This window comes from Emiliania huxleyi (genome assembly GCF_000372725.1).
Source record: "Emiliania huxleyi CCMP1516 unplaced genomic scaffold EMIHUscaffold_246, whole genome shotgun sequence".
Taxonomy (NCBI): domain Eukaryota; phylum Haptophyta; order Isochrysidales; family Noelaerhabdaceae; genus Emiliania; species Emiliania huxleyi.
Genome location: NW_005200204.1, coordinates 160,884 through 182,391, shown reverse-complemented (window position 1 = coordinate 182,391; position 21,508 = coordinate 160,884). Strand labels below are relative to the sequence as shown.

Here is a 21,508-nt window from a genome sequence, read left to right as displayed (position 1 = left end):
CCCCCCCCCCCCCCCCCCCCCCCTCCCCCCGCCCCGCCCCGCCTCCACCAGGTGTCGCGCTCCCCGATCTACTCGCAGTTCTCCGAGACGCTCTCCGGCCTCACCACCATCCGCTCCTACGGCGCGGAGCGCCGCTTCGAGGCGGACGCGGAGCGGCTCGTCAACCGCAACACGCGCTCCGCCTACGCGCAGTACCTGCTCCAAGCCTGGGTCTCCCTCTTCCTCGACATGATGGCGTCCTCCATCGTGTTTTGCGCCGCGCTGCTGCCGCTGGTCGCCCTCGAGCTCGGCTGGACCATCGAGGTCGCACTCGTCGGCCTCTCCCTCACCTACACCTTCGAGCTCTCGCAGTTCCTCAAGCACGCGACGCGGATGACGCTCGAGCTCCAAAAGTCCTTCGCCGGCACCGCGCGGGCTCGCGGCGGTCGCCCGCCCCACACCTCTGTCCGACCCCCCGGCCCGGCTGCTCCCCAGGCATCGAGCGCATCGTCGAGTACATCCGCCACGTCCCGGCGGAGCGGCAGGGCGGCGACGCGCCGCCCGCCGCCAGCTGGCCCTCTGCGGGCGTCATCGTCGTCACCAATCTCACCGTCCGCTACCGGCCGGAGCTGCCGCCGGCGCTGCGGGGCGTGAGCTGCGCGATCCCCGCAAAGGCAAAGGTGGGCGTCGTCGGCCGCACGGGCAGCGGCAAGTCCACCTTCCTCTCGACCGTCTGGCGCGCCGCGCGCCAGAGGGTGGGCGAGCAGCGGCGCCCGTGCCGTAACCCCTTTCCCCTCGGCGGACGGTAGGCGCCTCATCGAGGCGGAGGGGGGCGCGGACGGGCGTGGGCTCGGCGCGATCCAGATCGACGGCGTCGACATCTCGCGCCTCAACCTCTCGCAGCTCCGCTCGCGGCTGGCAATCATCCCGCAGGACCCGGTGCTCTTCAACGACACGGTGCGGTACAACCTCGACCCCTTCGGCACCGCCGACGACGACGAGCTCGAGCGCGTGCTCGAGCTGGTGCAGCTGGCCGACGCGATCCGCGCCGTCGAGGGCGGCCTCGACCACAAGGTGTCCGAGGGCGGCGCAAACTTCTCCGTCGGCCAGCGCCAGCTGCTCTGCCTCGCGCGCGCCACGCTGCGCCGCTCCTCTGTGCTCGCGCTCGACGAGGCGACCGCCTCGATCGACAACGAGACGGACGCGGTGCTGCAGACGGCGATCCGGCAGATGTTCGCCGAGTGCACGGTCCTCACGATCGCGCACCGCCTCCACACCATCATGGACTCGTCGCACGTGATGCTCTTCGACGCGGGCGCCCTGGCCGAGTTCGACGACCCGCACCGCCTGCTGTCCGACCCCGCCTCCTCATTCTCGCAGCTGGTCGACAAGACCGGCTCCGCTGCGCCGCAGCTTCGCCAGATGGCGCGAGCGGCGCACGAGGCGCGCGCCGGCGGGAGGTCGCGCTTGGCTGGCCTCGACACGGACGGCGACGGCGTCGTGGACGTCACGGAGCTCGCCGCGCTCACCGGCGGCGACGCTGCGGCGGCGCGCCTGGCGGCGCTCGACAGCAACCAGGACGGCGTGCTCGACGAGAGCGAACTGAAGTCCACAAGGTCGGCCATCGGCGCCGCTTCGCGCTTGTGATGGAGTGGACGGTTGCGGGCAGGAGGCTGGCGCAGCCGGCGTGGTGGCTGCGAGGTGGGCGAGCCGGACTCTTACTTGCCAGCAGAGCGCCCGCCTGGAGATGTGTGGTGGTGTCGGCTCGTGGTGTTTGGAGAGAAAGCACAGAAAGGGGCACATGACTGTCGAGACAGTGTGGGGATATTATTATCGTGGTTTGTAAAAGCGACAAGAGAGAGAGTCTCAAGAGACAAGACTCATCAAGAGACCCCCTCGCCTCCACCAGACACGGTCGCCGGTCGGTCCTTCGGAGTTGCCCTCGTGCGCCGTCGCGGCGAGACATCATACTCTACACGCACACACTCTCTTGGTCGGCGCCCTATCACGCCCCCCCCCCCTGCGCTATCGCGTGGTCTCCGGCAGCACCTCCGCGACTTGATCGAGCGACAGGCCGTGCAACGACGAAAAGGAGCGATGCACGTCCGAGCCGCCACTAATGCTCGGGTCAATCTCGCAGAGCTCGGACGTCTTCTGCTGCACCGAGCGGTGCAGCGCAGCGATCTCGCCCTCGAGCCTCTCTTGGTCTTTCTCCACCATCGTCCTCGTCTTGCCGTGCGGCCGCCGCACGAACGTGTCGCCGAGGCACACCCAATGCTTGGTCGCCGCCGCCGCCGCCGCCCCTTGCCGCTCCACCCTCCGCAGACTCGCCATGGCCTGAGGGCGGAGAGACGAAGGGTGTGGGAGCGGACGCGGGATCGCACGGCGGGGCGCGGGGCGAGGAGGGGCGGACCTCTCGCGTGTGCTGGCGCCGCGCGTCCAGCTCGACCATCTGCCGCCGCTCAGCGAGCACTTCCTCCGCGAGCCGCTCGACTCGCGTCACCCGCGACAGCACCGCGCTCGCCGACGCCTGCGCCGCGGCCGGCGGCGAGGGCCTCGCTGCCGCCGTCGCGTCCGAAGGCGCCCCGACCGCGGCCGGAGGCTGCCTGCGGCCGCCGGCGGGAGAGCTCTCGCGCTCGTCGCCTGACTCCTCGCTGTCGTCGTCCGAGTCCGACGACACCCCAATGTGATCCCACTTTGAGTAGTCCATTCTCGAACGAGGCTGACGCACTGGGCTGCGCTGTCCGAACGATGTACTTCCTGGGGGCGGAGGCGCGAACCCCGTCCGAGGTCTCCGAGGCGCAGAAAGAAGGGAAGGAAAGCGGGGCGGTGTGCGCGCTGTGCCTCTGAGTTCGTGCGTCGCCCATCTGGAGATGCCCGCCCTATTTATTTTATAGACACTAGGCACGGGATTGGCGCGCACTGGCACTACCAGGTACACCACGCACGGGAGCCAGGAAAGATTTATACGAAGCGCGATCTGGCACCTCTCAATGTCTCAAAGCTCAACACTGGCACGACAGCAGACGAGAGGGGGAGAAAGAAGACAATTCCGGAAGAAGAAAGTACGAGTTGTGATCAAGGCTCTTGGCTCAACTGAAACGATCTGATAATTGTGTGACAACGACCAAGGGACACGCCTTACGCGCTCAACGTGAGCGACTAAGGGAAGCCGCCATGCTGCCGGTGGACCTCTTACCGGATATGGCCCACCAGGAGCACACCGGCGAGCTGATGGAGCACGGGAATGCCGGCAACGCCCTCAAGAAGGTCGACGCCGACACCCCTTCCCGCTCCAGCAGCTCGTGCACTGCGCCGACCTTGAACTGCTCGCTCGCACTGCTGCTGGTGCTCAGCCTAGTGCAGGTGGCGGCACCCGTCGCCGCTATTCTCTCCGGGGCGCTTCCCATCGACTGGAGACAGTTCGGCATCGGGGTCGCCTTCCTCGTCGGCAGCGACGTTGTGAGACGCTCGCTCTTTGTCGTGCTCCGTGTGCTCTATCTGAGGCGCATTGGGCTGAGCGAGGAGGTGATCGACGAGATCAACGGGACGCGGCTCGACCTGCCTGCAGACTGGCTGCCCAAGCTCCTCGCAGACCCACGCCTCAAGACTCGCATCAAGATTTGCGACGTTCTTTTCCGGAAGGGTGGCCATGTGGTGACGCTAACTTCAACCATCGTCTTCAACGCTCTCCTCGTCTCCGACCTTGGCGCGCTTGTGCTCTCGGTGTCTCTCGGGTCGCTGCTTCTCATCACTATCCAGGCTACTGCCGTCTGGCTCTTCAACGGCCCGGAGCACCGCGCCAAGTGGCGCTGGCTATCCTTTTTGTTCGGCGCCGCCGACAGGATTCGGGACGGTCGCCTCGGGCAGCAAAACGCGATGATGGGCTCCATCAGCATGATGTGGGGGATCGTCGCCTCTTTTGGCATCGCGCTGCTCGGCCTGCCGCCACAGGAGAACGCGGAAAAACTGTGGGCGCTCTCCACCCAGCTGGTGTTGCTGCCGCTCACGTATGGGGATGCAATGGGCGAAATAATTGGCACGCCATTCGGGCGCCACCGCTTCAAGGTGCGTGGCCTGGGCGAGATCAATGAGAAGTCGCTCGAAGGCTGCGCCGCAGTCTTCATGGGCTCGCTCATTCCCGGGCTTATTGTCCTCGGCAGTGGTGCCGCGGACCCCGACGCCATGCCCGCCGCTTGGGGCTTGGTCGCAGTCATCGCGGCTCTCACAACTCTCACCGAGACCATTGCCTTTCGGTCGACGGACAACTTTGTCATCCCCGCGTGTAACGCTATCCTGGTAGTCATATGGTGGCACGCGGCGGAAGCTATCAATGGGAACGACCCCGCATTCGACCTCGCCAACATGAGCGACACGTTTCGATCACCCGCTTTTGGCTCGACACCCACACTCGTCCTCGTCGAGTAAAGGAAGCACGGCGCTGCTGACGCAGTGACAGCCTCAGGCCGCTCTATCCCCAACCCTGAGGTGAGGGGTCGCTTACTACTACTACTACTACCCTGAGGCGAGGAGTCGAGAGACGTCTCAGGGCTCTGAGGGGCGTGGGCCGGGCCAACAACATTATAGCCGAGAGGCGAGACGAGCATGCAACATTAGTCGTTACGACACTCTGGTCCGAGAGAAACGTGTGAGTGGCGCGCGTGCGACACTCATCGTCTCTCTCGCGTAATCACAGCATGTGGCAGAGGTGCAGACGATAAAATGAATCGTGACTAAAACAACGCGTATAGAGGACGCATACATTAGCGAGAGAGAGAGATGATCTCACACTAGATTCGTTCGATCACTGGGACAGGCTCAAGACCTGCCGCCCTCTGTCTCGCAAGGTCATCCACGTCAGGAAACACTCGTTGCCGAGCGGCTAGCCGGGGCTGGAAGCAGGCGGCCGATGAGTCCTCTCGGCTGCCGCTTTGATCGCCGGTCTCGACACGGCGAACGAAGCTGCGCGCTGGCTGGACCTGCGGCATCGCGTGCCTCTCCCAGCGGTGCGTGCCAAAGGCGTTCTCCAACCAGAGGCGGCCCGCAAGGCAAGAAGTCGGCCCCGCTCTCAGGGAGAGTGGCTCAAGGAGGAAGATGCGCGCGGCCATGGACGCAGCGAGGCTGGCAAGGACCTCCGCGTGGTGATTTTTCCACAGCCGATTCGTGACAGTGAGCCACCCAGTGAGGACTAGCTCCGCCAGGCTGATGAGGAATTGTGCGGCCCAGCACAGGCACATGGTCGCCTGAGCCTTTCTCGACGGACGAACAGGTAGTACAATGGCGGCAGCACCCCAGTCCTTGGCGTGCAGCTGGTCGCGCAGCAGCTCTCGGGCCTCGTCATCCGAGGTGTTTGGTGGGCGCGATGCGGCCCTCCCTGAGGTCCGCTCGACGTCGAGGGACTCCACCTGCCCATCACTCCGCACCAGGCTGAGACGAGTGCGGTCCGCGCCGGGTCCACCCACGTGCTGCGCCACGGCGCGAACTCCCACGCGGCGGTCTGCGGCCTCATCGCGCGGGGCGAAGGATACCTCGATGAGCCTGGACTGTAGCACATCCGCCGCGCGCCGGCACTGGATAAAGAGCACCGCGGCGAGCCACTGCATAGCGACCGCCCAGGCAGCCGACGCAAAAGCGGCCGCAATCACGCTCGGCGCAGAGACACGGCTCGAGCCGCTATTCCCGTACACGGCCGCCTCGTACGTTGCGACGGCAAGGCCGTGTGCGTACACCGAGGAGAAGAGCGCCTTGACGAGCCACGTGCGACGGAACCAGTCGGGGCGGGGCAGCAACAAAAAGGCCCGAGAGCGGGAACCCCAACTCGTGGACGACCACCGTGGGGGAGGACAGAGCAACCAGAAGCGCGGGAACCGGGCCCTCGGACCCGAGGCTGCGACCGGCCCAGATAGTAATAACGGCAGCGTGGAGCACGGAGCGGCGCCGTCATCCCGCGCAAGTGGCTCTCCGATGGCCGGCGGAGAGGGCGGCGGAGAGGGTGTGATGCTGGGAGCGGAGGGGAAGGCGGGCGGGAGCTCTCTGGCGACGTTCTGCTCTGTCTGCAGGTCATCAGTCCTGTCCATATGGTAGGCCACAGCGAGAAGCAAGAGCTCCAAGAGGAGGAGTAGGAGCAGCCAGAGCCAGTCTGGCAGTCCGGCCTTGTCTGCGTCCTGCCCCTCGTCGGTCCCGGGCGCCTGCGGCGGCGGCGACGGCGGCGACGGCGGCGACGGCGGCGACGGCGGAGGTGATGGCGGCGACGGCGGTGACGGCGGCGACGCCGGTAGGTCGACGATGAACAATGGCGAGGGCGGCGGCGGGGGCGAGCTGTCCGCCGCGACGCATCCACCGCTCGGCGGGGCCACGAGCACGATACTTCCAAAGGGCAAGCCCACCGCCGCGGAGAGAGAGCCTTCGAATCCTTCATCGTCGAGACGTGCGATGCCTTCGCCGACGGATGTGGATGGCACGTTGATCAGGACGCTCAGCGTTCCCGCCCACCCCTCCGACACGTCCATCTCACCCGCAATATCGGCCAGAATGTCGGCCAGCAAGCCACGGAGCGCCGCCTCCACGCGGCCGCGCAGGTTCTCCCCCTTGGCGTTGACACGGAGGCCAAAGCGAAGGTAGCAGACGAGGTCGGTACCCGGACTGAAGGGCGGGAGCGGCGGCGGGGGCGGGGGCGCCGGCGGGTACGACGGCGGTGACGGCGGGTACGACGGCGGCGAAGGTGCCGCCGGCGGCGAGGGCGGCACGGCCCAGCGGAGGGATACGGCGGAGCACACAGGCCTGCGCGCTCCAGAAGGGCCACCAACCCTCTCTAGGACGCAAGCGAGGTGCACGCCTTCCCCAAGCTCCACCTCGGAGAGCATGATGGCACGCAGCGCTTGCTCGCTCAGTACGATCGGCGGCACCATGGGCGAGTCGCCGAGGCGTGCGGCCTGGTCAAGCGTCTGCGGAGTCTCGTAGAGGTGGCACGTGACGGGTGCGGTCACGAGGATCTGGTCCGCCGCGCCCGGCTGGACACAAGAGAGGATTGCACCCAACCCCCCCGAGGAGGCAGGGTCGAGGCTCGTCTCGAGCGACACGGGAGTCGACGCAAGCCCGCCAAACGGGATGCCGCTGCCGCTGACATACTGGCGGCAGGCGGGAAGCGCGCCTCCGAGCGACTGGTCTTGCACGATGACGTCGGTCGAGGAGCGCACCTCGAGCCTGGCCACGGCGGCGCAAGTCAGGAGCAGCGCGATGTGCTGGCCGACAGCCCCGCCGAGCGACGCGACGGGAAGCAGCGACAGCGGCGTGGCGGCGCCCTCCACAAAAATCCGCCGGCTTGCGCTCAGGCCAACGGGCCCGTCGGCGCCGACGGAGAGCGCGTCGCAGGCAGACTGGGAAGGGACCCCGTACAGCCGGTAGCAGACCAGCCCGAGCCCCTCGCGCACGGTCATCACGCGCCGGACAAACAGCGCCGCGTTTGGCGTCGTGAGGTAGGAGGCGGGCGACGCGCGCAGCCGGCAGAGCCGGAGCGGAGAGCGGTCGTCGCACCCCGAGGTGCGAATCGCCTGGCACGCGCCCGTCCCCGCGGTGGTGTAGTCGCGGTAGCAGATGACCATGGCGTCGGGCGCGAGCGATCCGTGCGATGACGCCGTGAGGAAGCCCGCCGAGTGGGAGGTCGCGATGAGCGGCTCGGCGGACGACACCTCGACGAGGAGGGAGCCCGCCGCGCCATAGACGCGGAGGGAGGTGCAGCGGACGCGTCGGGGCGCGACATGCGTCTCAGGAACCTCGGTGTAGCACAGCAGCGCGGTCGACTCGCCGAGGGCCGCGAGCGCCATGTATGCTGCGCGGCCGGGCAATGCGGCTGCAGGGCCAAAGCTGAGCTGCGGCGGAGGGCCGGCCGTGGCGCCGGGGGAGTCCAGCCGGACCGCGACGCACTCGCCGCGCTGTAGCCTCTCCAGGTTGCGGTAGCACACGATGCCCCGGCCAGAGTGGGGCTGGCCGGCCGGCGGCCGCAGCACCACGCTCGCCAGCATGTCGGCGCTGCCGGCGAAGCTGCCGGCGGGCCGGGCAGCCAGCAGGGAGAGATCGATCGAAGCGACGGCCGCGACGAGCAGCGACCAGGCCACCACCCGCGACGCCGCCATGCTAGAGCCGCCAGAGCCGCGTTGGGGGCCACCGAGGGCGCGTCAGTTTCGCCCGCGGCGGCGTGCACTTCCGCGCCCCCGTGTCACGCACGGAGCGGAGTGTGTATAGAGGATCCTAAATAGAGAGGTGTTGCAACACAGAAGGACTTCTGTTGCCACCAAAACTGTCCCTCCCCTCCCTCCCGCGCGCGGGGGGGCGGCGGGTGTGCGGGATATCTGTCTGCGATGTGTCATCATGAGAGAGAGAGAGAGAGAGAGAGAGAGAGAGAGAGAGAGAGAGAGAGAGAGAGAGAGAGAGAGAGAGAGAGAGAGAGTTGTGAGTGTGTCCAGGTAGGTAGGTAGAAAGGTAAAGAACAGCCAGGCTCGGACTGGACACCAACGCGGTATGGGTGGACGCTAGACAGATAGATGATGACGACACGCACGAGCGACACACAGACACAAAACAGGCTCACAAGACACACAGCCAGCTTGCTGCCACACACCCTGAGTTGGCGTACACATAACTCAGGGCCACATCCTCCCTGTCGCCCCCCCCCAGTACTCCAAGGCGCCAGAAATACAAATGTGTCCAATGTGTCAAAAAAATTTTTTTCCTCCGCGACCCTTGCCTTCTACGAGTAGGCTGTGGACAGCTGAACGCTGCTCGCCAGGCTCGCCCCAGCATCCTCGGCTAGACAAAAACCCCGAAGAGGCGAGTACCTCGCCAGTCGAGCACTAGCTTCCCGCATGAGGCTCCGCCACCGTCCCCACCCGGACGAGACCCGCATCAGCGTGCGCGAGACCGACCGGCGCAAGCGGCGACGATTTGACGGCCGCCTTCGCGGCTGGCGCTTGGCTTGCGGGGCTGCTCTTTTGGTGTGCACGGCGGCCGTCCTCAGTGCCGAGAGGCCTGTGCTCGCGCTGCAAAGAATCCTTGGCCACCCGCAATCGTGGCTGATTGACAAGATCAACCCGCGCATTGCGTGGCTACGAGGTCGCCGCTGTGCCGGTGGCGCTGCAGCGGACGCTCTCAGAGTTTGTGGACTCGAACCCGCCGGCCCGGTTTTTTTCCGGCCGTGGTGGTTCGATTGGGGAGGGGGGGCTCGAGGACTTCATCATCTTTGGCCCCACCCGCTTTGCGCGCCTGCCGGCACGGATTGAGGCCGCTGCCGCCCAGCAAATGCGCCCGATTCTCGAAGCCTTTTGCGACTGCGCACTGGCGCCGTCGCCCAGAGTGCATGGGCTGCGTACCTACTTGCCAGGCGCGACGCTCGCGGCGCACCTCGACTGGCCCGACGCCTGGGTCGTCTCCGCGACCCTCTGCGTGCGCCGCAACGCGTCATTGCCGCCGTGGCCAGTGGCGCTGCACGGACGTGGCGTGCCTCGCGGCGGCACCGCCGTCGCTCTACGTGAGGGCGAGGCGCTCTTATACGAAGGGTCGCGGCTGTGGCACGGCCGACCCCAGCCGCTCTCGGGCGAGTACACGGGCCTCTTTGTCGGCTTCGTGCCGCTCGACTATCCCGCGCACGCCGGGCTGGCCACGCGAGCCATCCATGCGGCTGTCCGGGTGGTCAAGGCGGCGGCGTTCCGGCGGTATCGTGGCCACTGACGGTCGTTAGTTACTTAGGAAAGCGAAGAACAGCCAGGCTCGAACTGGACACGGTAAAGAAAGAAAGAAAACAGAAGGGAGGGATGGCCGTGGTGTTTGTTTTTCTTTTCACGACCCCATTAGCTGTGTGCGGTGCCGAAGCCGCTCGACGCAGCATCTCCGCCACACCCTCCCCTCCATGCTGCTGCTCGCCACTGCCACCGTTGTCCACACGGCGCCCCGCGCCGCCGTCGCCGGCCGCTCCGCTCCGCTAGCGCGGTCCTCGGCGCCTCGCCTCGCCGTCGAGTCTGTGTCGTCGCTCGAGGCGGAGTTTGAGGCGGTCAAGGCCGCATCTGTCGTGGCCGAGGCGCTGGCACCGATGGTAACTGCGTCACCGGCCCGCCGCCAAAGAAAAAGGGACGCGGTCCGCGGCGCGCTGCGGTCGGTCGGCTCTGCCCTCACCCTGCGCCGCACTCTGGACGAGGCGGCAAAGGAAATTGTCGACGAGTCGTGCGACCTGGACGAGCCCGAGGTGTGCACCGACGAGTCCGTGTACCGTCGGACGGTGAGCAGCCTCGTCGGCGTGATGAGTCGCACGCTGCGCTTCTCGCGCGGCGAGGCGACCGCGGCGGAGCTTGCGGCGACCGGCGACGAGATGGAGGCCGGGTGGGAGAGCAAGGCGCAAGGATCGGCGCTGAAGCGGACGCTCGAGGTCTGGGCGTTCCTCGCCTCGGCCGCGCTCAAGGTGCTCAAGGCCTCGAAGGCCAAGGGCGGGCCGGAGGCGGCCTCTGCCGCGAAGACGGCCGCCGCAGAGTTCATCCGCGACTCCCTCTTCAAGCTCGGGCCGACGTTCGTCAAGCTCGGGCAGGTGGCGGCGGCGCGGAGCGGCACCCGCCTCGCACACGCGCCCATGACGCGTGCGTGCCGTGTCCCCTCGGGCAGGTTGTGTCGACGCGGACCGACGTGCTCGAGAAGGAGTACATCGAGGTGCGAGGCGACACGTCCATCACGTGTCCACGACACGCGTGAGCGCGTCCGCGTCCCGCAGGTGCTGCGCGACCTGCAGGACAACGTGCCCGGCTTTGGCGGCGCAAAGGCGATGGAGATCGTGGGCAGGGAGCTCGGCGCGCCGGTCGAGGAGGTCTTCGACTCGTTCGAGGAGGAGCCGATTGCCGCGGCGTCGCTCGGGCAGGTGCACCGCGCCGTGTACAAGGGCATGCCTGTGGCGGTCAAGGTGCAGCGGGCGGGCTTGCGCGAGCTGTTCGACACGGACCTGAAGAACCTCAAGGCGCCCGCCCGCCTGGCTCGGGCACGTCCGACGACCTCGGCCCGTCCGTGACCTGTCGGCGGCACGCCGCGCAGGTGCTCGTCAAGCTGCTCGACAAGTTCGACCCGAAGTCGGACGGCGCCGACCGGTCGTACTCGGACATCTACGAGGAGTCGTCCAAGCTGCTGTACGAGGAGATCGACTACGGGCTCGAGGCGGCGAACTGCCTCCGCTTCGCCGAGTCGCTGCAGCAGGCGGGCCTCGACTACGTCCGCGTGCCGCAGGTCTACAACGAGGTGACCACGCCGCGCGTGCTCACGCTCGAGTACGTGCCCTCCTTCAAGCTGACCGACCTGCCGAGGGTCGAGGCGGCGGGCCTCGACCCGAAGCTGCTCGCCAAGAGGACGGCGGACGCCTTCCTCACCCAGGTCCTCTCGACAGGCGGGGCCCGCGCCCCGCCCACCCCGCGCCCCGCCCACCCCGCCCGCCGCTCCCCCCCCCGCCGCTGCCCCCCCCGCCGCTCCCTTCCTCCGGCTGGGCCGCCCGCGCAGCGCCCTGTCCCTCTCGCGCAGGCTACTTCCACTGCGACCCTCACCCGGGCAACCTGTGCGTGGGCGAGGACGGCAAGCTGGTCTACTACGACTGCGGCATGATGAACGAGCTTCAGCCCAACGTCTTCAGCGGCTTCAAGGAGGCGTGCGGCGCCGTCTTCGGAGGAGGGCCCTTCATCTCCGAGCTGCAGCTCGCAACGAACGCGAAGAGGCTCGTGGACGCTCTCGAGCTGATGGGGGCGAGATCTAGCCGAGACGGGTCTGCCGAGACGGAGCAGGTGCAGCCGGGATGTCGCTCGAGGCTGGCGGGGGCGCACGCGCCTGCGGGCTCCACCTTGCGTGTGTGGGAGGCTGGGCTCCACCTTGCGTGTGTGGGAGGCTGAGCGCTTTGCTGCGAGCGCAGGTGCTCGCAAAGTCGGCGGACCGGCTGGCGGTGGAGAAGCTCGCTCGCTACTTCATCCGCACCTTCAAGCAGATCCAGCAGGGCAAGGCGGCGTCCAATATCAAGACGACGCTCGGCGCAGACCTGCAGGCGCTGACTGAGCAGCAGGTCTTCCGCTTCCCCTCCACATTCACCTTCATCTTCCGCGCCTTCGCGTCGGTCGACGGCATTGGCAAGGGGCTCGACCCCGAGTACGACCTCGCCAAGTTCGCGCAGCCCTTCATCGAGTCGCTGCAAGACTCGAGCGAGACGCCCCTCGCCAAGCAGCTGCGAGTCTTTGGCACCGCGACCGGACTGCGCGCCAGCGACATCGACACGGCCATCACACAGCCGAAAAAGGTTGCGTACCTCGAGCAAACGGTGCGGGCGATGGAGCAGGGGCAGCTCAAGATCCGCGTGCGCTCCATCGAGAACGAGCAGGCGCTGGCGCGCCTCGCGTTGTCTGGCGAGGTGACGAACAAGCTGCTGGCCTCCTCCATACTCCTGAATCTCGGCCTCGCGGGCGTCGGCGCTGTGCCGCGTGCCGTCTGGTTCGCCGCCGCCGCCGTGATGGGCGCGCAGACGGCAGCGGCGAACCTCAAGATTAGTTTGTTCGACAAGAAGGCGGCCAAGTACGAGTCAAAAGAGTTCAACTGAGGCCTCAAGTCGTCATGTACTGTTCGTGCGGTTGGCGGCATATCTCGGAGAGCGGCCGCTGTGTGGTCGCCGAGCACGCCGACGCCCCTAGGAGTCGGGGTCGGGGTGTCGGGCCGCGTGTTCGTATTTGTTCTCTCGCGCTACGCGGTGACGGGTGACGCGTCCGGTTTTCGGTTGAGATCCGAGTGCCGTGTGTCTCACCACGCCGGTGGTTACGGCTCTACACGGGGCGCGACGAGCGCCCCAGCGCGAAACCGCACGAAACAGACTGAGGGACCTCTGTCTCTCGCCTCTCGTCTCGGCGCGGCTCCTCGCGGCTGACACCTCTCGCGTCTCGGCTCTATAGCCTCTACCGGCGCGCCATCCCGCCAAACGACTGTCGCGTGTGTCTGTCGCGTGTGGAGCTGAGGCGTGAGGGACGTCAGAAACAGACGAGAGAGAAAGCCATGGATTGAGTTGAGAGACGAATAAAGAAACAAAATAAACGGGGACACGGCACAAGACGAAATGTGGAGCGCAAAGGTCCCCCGTGCGCGGTCTTTGTGCAGGGTTCTTTGCGGGGGGTGGTCGCGGTTGGGAGCGTAGCGACTCTAGCCGGGACGACGGACGAGCGGGGATCAGGAGCGGGATTCGCATGTAATAGACAACAAGAGCCCCCGCACAGCTCAAGAAGAGCGGAACCGCTCAAGGATTTGCAGCGAGCGCAATCAGAGGGTGCATCTGTCACTACACTGTTACGGTACCGTGCTATCTGATGGTCTCAGACCCAGCCGCCCGTGACAGAGACGCGTTTCTTCGCGTCTCTCCCCGCCGCCGGGGAGTCAGCGTTGGACAGAGTATACCGGCCGCTCTGGCTCACCTGGCTCAGGCCAGTCCAGCGTGCCCCCGACGGGCGCGAGGCGCGAGGCGGAGACAGCGCAGGGGCTGGCCGGCCGCCGGCGTTGCGTGCTGGCAAAGGACTAGGCGCGTAGGAGCTTGCGGGCGAAGGCGAGGGCGAGCGAAAGCCGCGCATGGGCGAGGCGGGCACAGCACGAAAAATGGACGGCGAGGGCGGCACGCTGCTGGAGCTCGCCTGATGCGCCACCGCTGCACCGGCGTCCGGGAATACCTAGACTCAGACCAACAGCGTGACGCACTGGCGGCGGCCTCTCGCACAAGGAGTGGACAGCACACCCAGCTCGTCTCGCCCGTCATCATGTTGTAAAACAGCTGCTTTGTGGGCGAAGCCTCGTTGCCTTCGCCGCACGGCACCTTTTAGAGAGGGCGACAAGTGGGGCGGGTGCGGACGAGCGAGCCAGAGAAGCGTGGGCAGCGTACGCAGACCTCGATCCAGCCAGTAGGGAGGCCCTGCTTTGAGTCGGTCGTCTGCATCGGCGGCGTGGCCACGCTACCGTTCCTGGCAGGAGACTCGACGTGCGACTTGACGGCGCTGTCCTCTGTGGTTGGCAGCCCGCGTGGCGACTGCTCCATAAACACCCGGACGAGGGTCGCGCTCCGCTCCCCCCCCCCCTCCCCCGCACCAAGTCTAGACTGTCGACCACGAGGTTGGTGACGGCAAAGAGGAGAACGACGACGACATCGAGCAGCACTGTGACAGCGAGGCATGTGGTGGTGAACTGCCCCTTGGCCTGAAGCTCCTCGATGATGGCGATAGCGGATGAGGGCGAGCGCGCTGCGCCGAGGCACCCGGTGACGATGGCGACGCAGATTTTCTGCGTAGACGTGAGCTCGTTCATAAAGGGCATGAAGTAGGTGGCAAAGCAGAGGGTGCCGAGCACGACGAACGACCAGGTCACAAATGTGAGCCAAAAGAGGATGATGAGCACCGGCTTTAGGTTCTTGAGGATCTCCTGCAGGTGAAACTTGCCACCAGCAGAGAGGCCGATGAATCCGAGGGCCACCTGGCAGCATTCGTGGCGCCTGAGGGAATACTCGTTGGGAATTCGGGGCGACTGCCTGGCACACTCATGTACTGCCATGTGCCTTCACCGAATGGCTGAGTTGGACGGGCAGGGGTGATAGGCAGCAGGATGAGGTCAAACCTCATTGATCCACGAGAGACGCCCCACGTCGACCGTACTGAGCATAGACATGCCAAAGGGTCCGATCAGCACGCCGAAGAAAATGAAGAGAGTGATCGTCGGCAGGTTGAGCGGCTTCAGCACATATGCGCCGCTCTCCGCGGCCATACAGAGGATGCAGAGGGTGGCAAAAGGCTTCACCATCTGCAACGTGCATTCGCCCCAGCACCCCTCCGCGTAGCACTCCGCCAGGCCCACTGTCACATCGCATGCTTCCTCCAAGCTCTCGTCCGCATCCGCCATCCTGCCTGCGGGACGGGGGCGGCCTGCGTCCGCACCCGAATATGAAGCAAATGCCCCGCCAGCACCCTGCGAGAAACGAGTGAAACGCGCCCAGACGCGAGAGAGAGAGACCACGCCGGCAGATTCAAATCTCTCAGCAGTGTCGCCTCCGGGCATGTTCGTGTAAGACCAGCTTCCCTTTTCCCAGCAGTAAGCACGTACCTCGAGGTACTTACTAGTACAAACAACGACAAAATGGTGGGTGGGGGGCAGTGGGGCAGTGAGACGGCAAAACAAAAGAAGATCTCCGGGAGGCTCTGACGGGGCGGCGGCCCGCCAGTCCCCCGTAAAGCGCCTCGTTCGTTTCTCCTCGCTGTGGTTTTGAATGGTGGCCAACAAGAAAATTCAGATCCGCCGTTGCGCAGACTTATTCGTAGTCGAGCGCGTCGGAGAGGTGTTCGACACCGAGTGTGCGCGTAAAGCCTCGAAACTGCCCTTATGAGCCGGAGCGAGACGACGCGCCGACGACGGCGAACAACGGATAGTTTGTTGGAGCGAGCCGACGCACCGACGGACAGTGAGGTGCGTTGCCGGTGTATGCGAGACACTGGTCGCTTCATTGATTTGCGTCACGTCATATGCAACGATGCCACACCCAACGAGTGGCGAGGCGCTGGAAGAGGTGCCGCTGATGGAGTCGGCGGTGCCTATCCTCTCAGCTGATTTGCTGCGGTCGACCAGTCGAAAGTTTCTCAACTCGGTCGCGGTCTACATTGTCAGCCGGGAGTGGCAGGACCTGCTGTCTGTCTATATCTTCAACATGCACCCCATGCCGCACTGCTCCGCGGCAACGATGCAGCTCATGGGATGGACCTTCGCGCCTCTCGTCGTCACTCCCGAATGCACCCGTCACGCGGCGGCGAGGGCGCAGTTCCTCTACGCGCTTGCGCTACTCATGGTGGTTTCTGTTGCCTTGCGGCCCATTCTTGATGCGAGCTGGCGCCTCACTGGACGCGTGTGTGCAAAGTTTGTCGGATGGGGCTGCGCCGACGCCATCGTGCAGCTCATGCGGGAGCAGGAGCTCGATTCTCCTGCCCCTTCAGTTGGTGCGGCTGTGCTCGTCTTGGTGCTGGCCGCCATGCTCTTGGCCAGCATGGGCGCGACCCGCACGACGGAGCTGAAGGCCAGCCAAGGCGGCGTATGCGCATCAGTCCGCGCGCTTCTCGCCTCCTTGCCCGTTGTCGATACCGTCGTGGTGTTCCCTTGGATGTGCGTGAACGACGCTTGCGTCTCTGTCCTCTTGAGCCTGCGGAAGCGAGGCGCCTCGGCAGTGGCGACCCGGCCGCTCCTGTTTGCCTATGCTTGCATCCTCACCGCTGGCGCTGCAGCTGTGGCTGTGACCATCGGCGCCTGCCGCCGCCACCTCCAGCCGTGTGCACATAGCGAGTTGGGCCGGCGGCAGGCGCGCTGGCAGTGCTGGATGAGGCTGATCGCTGAGGTTTGCGCCCTCGCCGAGGCCGCATGCGGCGGGATTGCCGGTGCGGCGTGGACGAGCGCGATCTTTGCCGACGATGAGGAGCTGACACCGCTCTCGACGCTGCGTGCGGCGAGAAGCGCCGTCGGCCTAACCGTCGCCGCGATCGTCTGGCTTGGGCTGACAGCTTCGCAAGTAGAGGCGGCTGCCACCGGCCGCGCCGAGACTGGCAGCGGCGGGACTGCCCTCCAGTGGCTGAGAATGTGCGCCGCCTTCCTGGGCGGGGCATGCTCGTGGTTTGTGGGCTGGAGCTGGGTTCTCCTCCTCCGAAACATTCACGCCCTCATCGCGAGGCTCTTTATTCGGCGCGGCGCCGCGCCCGTTTTCGGCATCTTTGTGCGCGTCGACCAGGCGAACCTGCTCGGCTTCGTCGGGCAAGCGGCGTCCGTCCTCACCCTCGGACTGATAATGACGGGCGCAGTGCTTGCGGCCAGCAGCGGCGGCGTGTGCGCAGTGCAGATCATACACAGGGCTGGCGAGCGCTCGGCGCACACGCTGCTTCGTGGCACTCGCCTGTCCCGGAGCGCGTCGCTACTGAAGGGAGGCTCGGGAGGGCGAGAGAGCGTGAGTCGTACGCTGAGCACGTCCTGGTAGTACCGACGGCCGGTGTGGACCACGTCCATGGAGGCACGTGCTTTTCCTTTCCTCGTTTGCCTATGTTTCATGCGCGCCACACCGCGCCAGTCCGCACCCGTGTCGTGCAGCCTGTGTCTCACAAGGGGGACGCACAGGGGATCCCACAGGCAGTGAAGCCAGACGGACGAACGACGTTGGGCTGATTTCTTTGATCTTTCTCTTCCGGTCCGCTCACCGCGTTCCGTGATCCTGTCCTCCTCCACAACCACATGCAGCCTCGAACTTCTCCATGTCGGTGCCGAAATCCGCAAGCCCGACATTTTTTGACAGATCGACCTCAGCGCAACGCAGCAAGGACGGTGTGAGACTGGCATAGATCTCGTCAACCTTGCTGGCAGAGCAGCCCATGGGTGAGCCAAAGGCGTTTCATTTCTAGCTCCCCCTCTGTATCCCCCTGCCCATCATTGCAGGCTCCTTTCGGGAATCCTGGGAGAATTCGAGAGAACTCCCGGCAAAAATTCTTCTTTCGCTACTCTAGTAAAAGAAAGAAAACGCACTCCCTTCCTCGCGCTGGTTGGAGTCCCGCCTCCGCGCGCGTCTGCACGAGTGCAAGCGACTGGCCGATCTCTTCGCTAGACAACAGCTTGTCCAAGCTCTGGCGCTTAGCGTATGCTTCCTGTCTGGGAGAAGCAGCACCTCTTCCGGCCAACCAAGCGGAGGTGGCGTGGCTGCCGAGTCTCGCCGCTCCTCATCCTCCCACTCCTCGCGTGTGGCTGCATCACCTTCACGCTGCTTCGGGTTCTGTTGGAATCCAGCGCGGAGCCGGAGGACGCTGCGAGGCCGGATCGGGAGGTGCCGCTGCCTCCGAGCCTGCCGCTTTCGGCGATGACTCACTCGGATGCTCTTGCCGCCATGTATGCGGCGAGCGCCCTCGGCGCGGCTAGGAGCGCGGCCCAGGCAGCCCAGGCTTGCGGACAGGGAGCGATACGCTACACGCTCCTCGCCGTCGCCGACCAGGACGAGCGGGCCGTCAACCACTCGTCGGGCGCGCCTTAGGGAGTGAGCCGCAGCCCAGGGAGTGCGGCATCAGCGCGGCATTGGCTTGCTCCGTAGGGGAGCTGGTCTCGAGCCTGCTGCGCGGTACTCTCTGCGATGGCCGCGACAGCGGCGGCAGCCTTTCGGCGCGCGGCTGGCCTCTTCTCTTCTTGCCGCGCTGTGCTGCCCAGAGCGCGCCTCTCCTCCGCGCAGGTGACGTGGGGCGACGCTGTGCCGCTGCGGTCGCACCTCGCGGCGTCGGGGCGTGGGATGGAGCTGTCGACCCTCACTTGGTTTGGAGGCCGCTTGCTCTCGTGCGACGACCGGACAGGTGCCACCGCCGCATCCCCACCCCCGCAGCCGCCTCGAGACACACGCAGCGGTGTGGTGACAAGCAGGGCGGTGTCACTGGGCGGTGTCACGAGCAGGGCGGTGTGGGCAGGGATCGTCTACGAGATCTCGAAGGGGGAGGCGCGGCCGCGCCACATCCTTGCGGGCCCGACCGCCGCCGCCCACTTCAAGTGCGAGTGGGCTGCGGTGAGGCACGGCCAGCTCTACGTCGGAGGCATCGGCAGGCGGCTGGATCTCGCGCCCCGCGCCCCTTCTTCCTCTGCGCCCCGCGCCCCTTCCTCTGCGCCTCGCGCCCCTTCCTCTGCGCAGCCTCGGGACCAGTCACCCCACGACGCAGGCCGTTTCACTCGCCCAGCGGCGCGACGACCCGTAACGACCTCGTCGCCACCATCGACACGGCCGGCGTCGTCTCGCTCCGCAATTTCTCCGCCGTGTACGATGAGCTCTGCCGCGCCGCCGGCTGCGGCCGCGTCGGCTATGCGACGCACGAGGCGGCCGCGTGGGTGGGCAGCCACGGAGAGGTGCGGCCTTTGCGCCGCCGACCCACAGCTGCCTCCCGACGGCCCACGCCGGACTCGTGCCCGCGACCGCGTACTCAGCGGAGTCCGCCCTTTGGCCCTGCGCTGCGCCTCTGCTAGCAAGGCTCGCGATCCGTCGTCGCGCTTGCCTCACCCCCTGTCGGCGGCCCCAGGTGGGGTCGTGGTACTTTGCGCCGCGCCGCTTCTCGAGCGAGCCGTTCGACGAGGCTCAGAGAACCCCCCCCCCCCCCCGCGCGCGCTGGCGGCGCCTCTCGCGGCGCTTCTCACAGAGGCACCGCGCCCTCGAGCAGGCTCTCGACGAGACTCGCGCTGGCCACACCCTCTTGCGATACTCCGCGCCGGGCGGGCGGGACGGCGGCCACCCCGTCTCCCTCCTTTCGCCGCGCAGCAGTGGCCCGACCGGGGCGCACGTGTCCGCGGTGCCTCTCGGCGGGAGCAGCGGGGCGGCGGACCCGTCAAGAGGCGTGTCTGCGCTCAAGCTGCTGCCGGGCCGCCGCGACGTCCTCGTCGCCCTCAAGACGGAGGAGTCGGGCGGCCGCGTGGCGAGCTACCTGTCCATCCTGCGGAGCGAGAGCGGCGAGGCGCTCATGCCCGACGCGGAGGTCGCGCAGGGGTTCAAGTTTGAGGGCCTCGAGGTCTCCGTGCCGACGTACGTGTAAGTCAGCCGTGGCCTTGGCGGGAGAGATTCAAGTTGCGTTTCTAGTGCCGGTGAGATGCCGTCGCTGTCCGCCTCTAGTTTGTGGCAGGTTGGCGTGCTGCTTGACGCCGTCACACCGACCCGCGCGTATGTTGTGCGCCACGGACCGATCCCCCGCGCTGTATTATTTAATAATAGTAAGTATTATTGATCTCTCGCGCGTCTCGGGACTCGGCCCCCCCCCCGGCCGCTCTCCCCCCGCTGCGGGCTGGGCTCCCACACACCCCGCGAGACGCGAGAGCCCTCCGCCCCGTGCACGTCTCGCGCGCTTCGCGCGCGTGTAGAGTTCCTCTTCGTCTTACTTACACGTACAGAGAGACGACATGGCAGTAGATGATGCAGAAGGTGCGCGCGCCGTCCTCTCCAGACTCTGTTTTTTCAAGCACCCGAGACGTTTGCCCTCGCGCGGAGCTCCAGCAGCGCGCTCGCCGCGGCGGCTCGATCGTACTGCCGCGCGATGTCAAGCGGGGTCTTGCCCGAGCCCGCCACCGCCGACACGTCGCAACCCGCCTCGGCGAGGAGCGACACCACCGCGACGCTTCCGCTCTCGGCAGCGCCGTGCAGTGCCGTCCACCCCGACAAGCTCTCGGCCCTTGCGTCAGCGCCGGCAGCGAGGAGCCGGCGCACCTCGTCCCGGTCTGCCGCCTCTGCGGCCCGGATCAGAGCCGTCTCGCCGTGCGCGTCGCGCGAATCGACCGAATCTCCGGCCGGCACCAGCGCCGCAACCATGTCGCTCAGCGTCTCCGTCGCGGGGCGGCAGGCGACGCCCAGCTCCGCCATGTCCGCCGCCGCGAGGACCTCCCGCTCGCCGATCGGGACCGCGCCGCCGTCGAAGGCCTCGTCCGCGCTGAGGCGCGCCGCCGCGTCTGCTAGGCCCATCCCGAGCAGCGAGGAGCGCAGCGCGTCGCGGCACTCTGCCGCCGGCACCCGCGCCTCGCAGCTGGTGATGTACCGCTGGCCGGCGGCGGCGGGGAGGGTGGCGGCGTTGACGTGCGCCTGTGCGCAGTCCCGCACGTCGACCGCGAGCCGGCTCTGGACTGGCGACTCGCCGTCCAGCCACGCCTGCACCATGTCCACCGAGAAGCCTCTGCAGCCGCCGCGAGGCGGACCGAAGATCATCGACGGGCAGAGGCTCACCATCTCACCGCCGAGGCGCCGAGTGAGCTCCCAAGCGCGCCGCTCCGACTCGGCCTTTGAGAACTGGTACGGCTCGAAACCAGGCCCGTCCCGACGGCTCACCGTGTTCCAGTCGGCGGCCGAGTAGCTCTCGCGGAGGGGCGTCTGACCCGCGCCGCGCACAGCTGCCATCGAGGAGGAGAACACCAGCCTAGCGCCGTAGGCGGCGCACGCGCAAACCATCTGCTCGGCGAGGAGAAGATTGGGACGCACGAGCTCCGCCTCCATGTCAGCGCACTTGCGAAAGACGGACGCGGTGTGGATAACTGCGTCCATCCCCTCCGCCACGCCTCGCGCCTCGACAAGATCGCAAAGATCGTCGACGGTGCGCACCTCGCTGCACCCGGAAAGGTGCGCCGTGCGCTGCCCGTCCTTGACGACAGCGCGGACGTGGTGGCCCTGCGCCGACGCAAGGTGGGAGACCTCAGCGCCGAGGTAGCCTGCCGCTCCCGTGACGGCGATGCGCAGGGCGAGAGCGTGAGGCAGGGCGAGGAGGAGGAGCCGCATCGGCAGATCGATTTCGTGGTGCGCTATGCGGTTGCGCGCCACGGCGGCAGCCTCACGCCGCACGTGTGAAGACTGCGGGAGTGCGCCTGCCTCCCGTGCATGCACTTGGAGAAGAGGAGAGGAGGACAGGGGAGAGGATGAGAAGAGGAGAGGAGAGGAGAGGAGAGAGGAGTAGAGATGGAGAGAGGAGGAGGGGGAGAGGAGAGAAGAGGG

General features: G+C 66.7%; 8 protein-coding genes across 8 annotated transcripts in view; 5 read left to right on the top strand and 3 right to left on the bottom strand.

Moving 5' to 3' along the window:
• The window catches only part of EMIHUDRAFT_418765 (hypothetical protein), a 4,929-nt gene extending 3,088 nt beyond the window's left edge, over positions 1-1,841 (top strand). The window contains exons 6-8 of the mRNA XM_005778438.1: positions 52-424; positions 475-715; positions 789-1,841. Coding sequence (XP_005778495.1) covers positions 52-424; positions 475-715; positions 789-1,626 — 1,452 coding nt within the window. The 3' untranslated portion in view covers positions 1,627-1,841. The remainder of the gene's footprint in view (positions 1-51; positions 425-474; positions 716-788) is intronic.
• A 163-nt stretch (positions 1,842-2,004) lies between these two features.
• EMIHUDRAFT_237222 (hypothetical protein) lies at positions 2,005-2,689 on the bottom strand (the record flags this gene model as incomplete). The annotated part of the gene is made up of 3 exons (XM_005778437.1): positions 2,005-2,208; positions 2,296-2,316; positions 2,393-2,689. 3 exons carry the CDS (start codon positions 2,687-2,689, stop codon positions 2,005-2,007), a joined length of 522 nt encoding a protein of 173 aa, XP_005778494.1.
• A 6,028-nt stretch (positions 2,690-8,717) lies between these two features.
• Positions 8,718-9,737, top strand: EMIHUDRAFT_367135 (hypothetical protein). The gene has a single exon (XM_005778436.1). It carries the CDS (start codon positions 9,274-9,276, stop codon positions 9,700-9,702), a length of 429 nt encoding a protein of 142 aa, XP_005778493.1. The 5' UTR covers positions 8,718-9,273; the 3' UTR covers positions 9,703-9,737.
• Positions 9,738-9,837: 100 nt separating this feature from the next.
• On the top strand, positions 9,838-12,737 carry EMIHUDRAFT_469077 (hypothetical protein). Its single transcript, XM_005778435.1, has 6 exons — positions 9,838-10,549; positions 10,624-10,668; positions 10,730-10,969; positions 11,044-11,376; positions 11,568-11,777; positions 11,903-12,737. The coding sequence occupies exons 1-6, from the start codon at positions 9,881-9,883 to the stop codon at positions 12,575-12,577; spliced, it is 2,172 nt and encodes a 723-aa protein (XP_005778492.1). The 5' UTR covers positions 9,838-9,880; the 3' UTR covers positions 12,578-12,737.
• A 799-nt stretch (positions 12,738-13,536) lies between these two features.
• EMIHUDRAFT_237217 (hypothetical protein) lies at positions 13,537-14,901 on the bottom strand (the record flags this gene model as incomplete). The annotated part of the gene is made up of 5 exons (XM_005778434.1): positions 13,537-13,649; positions 13,714-13,828; positions 13,901-14,038; positions 14,116-14,478; positions 14,620-14,901. 5 exons carry the CDS (start codon positions 14,899-14,901, stop codon positions 13,537-13,539), a joined length of 1,011 nt encoding a protein of 336 aa, XP_005778491.1.
• Positions 14,902-17,659: 2,758 nt separating this feature from the next.
• EMIHUDRAFT_237214 (hypothetical protein) lies at positions 17,660-18,046 on the top strand (the record flags this gene model as incomplete). Its single annotated transcript, XM_005778433.1, has 1 exon — positions 17,660-18,046. One exon carries the CDS (start codon positions 17,660-17,662, stop codon positions 18,044-18,046), a length of 387 nt encoding a protein of 128 aa, XP_005778490.1.
• A 384-nt stretch (positions 18,047-18,430) lies between these two features.
• On the top strand, positions 18,431-19,762 carry EMIHUDRAFT_367133 (hypothetical protein; the record flags this gene model as incomplete). The annotated part of the gene is made up of 1 exon (XM_005778432.1): positions 18,431-19,762. A coding segment is annotated over one exon (705 nt), but the record flags the coding sequence as incomplete, so codon positions are not given.
• A 126-nt stretch (positions 19,763-19,888) lies between these two features.
• EMIHUDRAFT_367131 (hypothetical protein) lies at positions 19,889-21,378 on the bottom strand. The gene has a single exon (XM_005778431.1). The coding sequence runs from the start codon at positions 21,293-21,295 to the stop codon at positions 19,991-19,993; it is 1,305 nt and encodes a 434-aa protein (XP_005778488.1). The 5' UTR covers positions 21,296-21,378; the 3' UTR covers positions 19,889-19,990.
• Between the last annotated feature and the right edge of the window lie 130 nt (positions 21,379-21,508).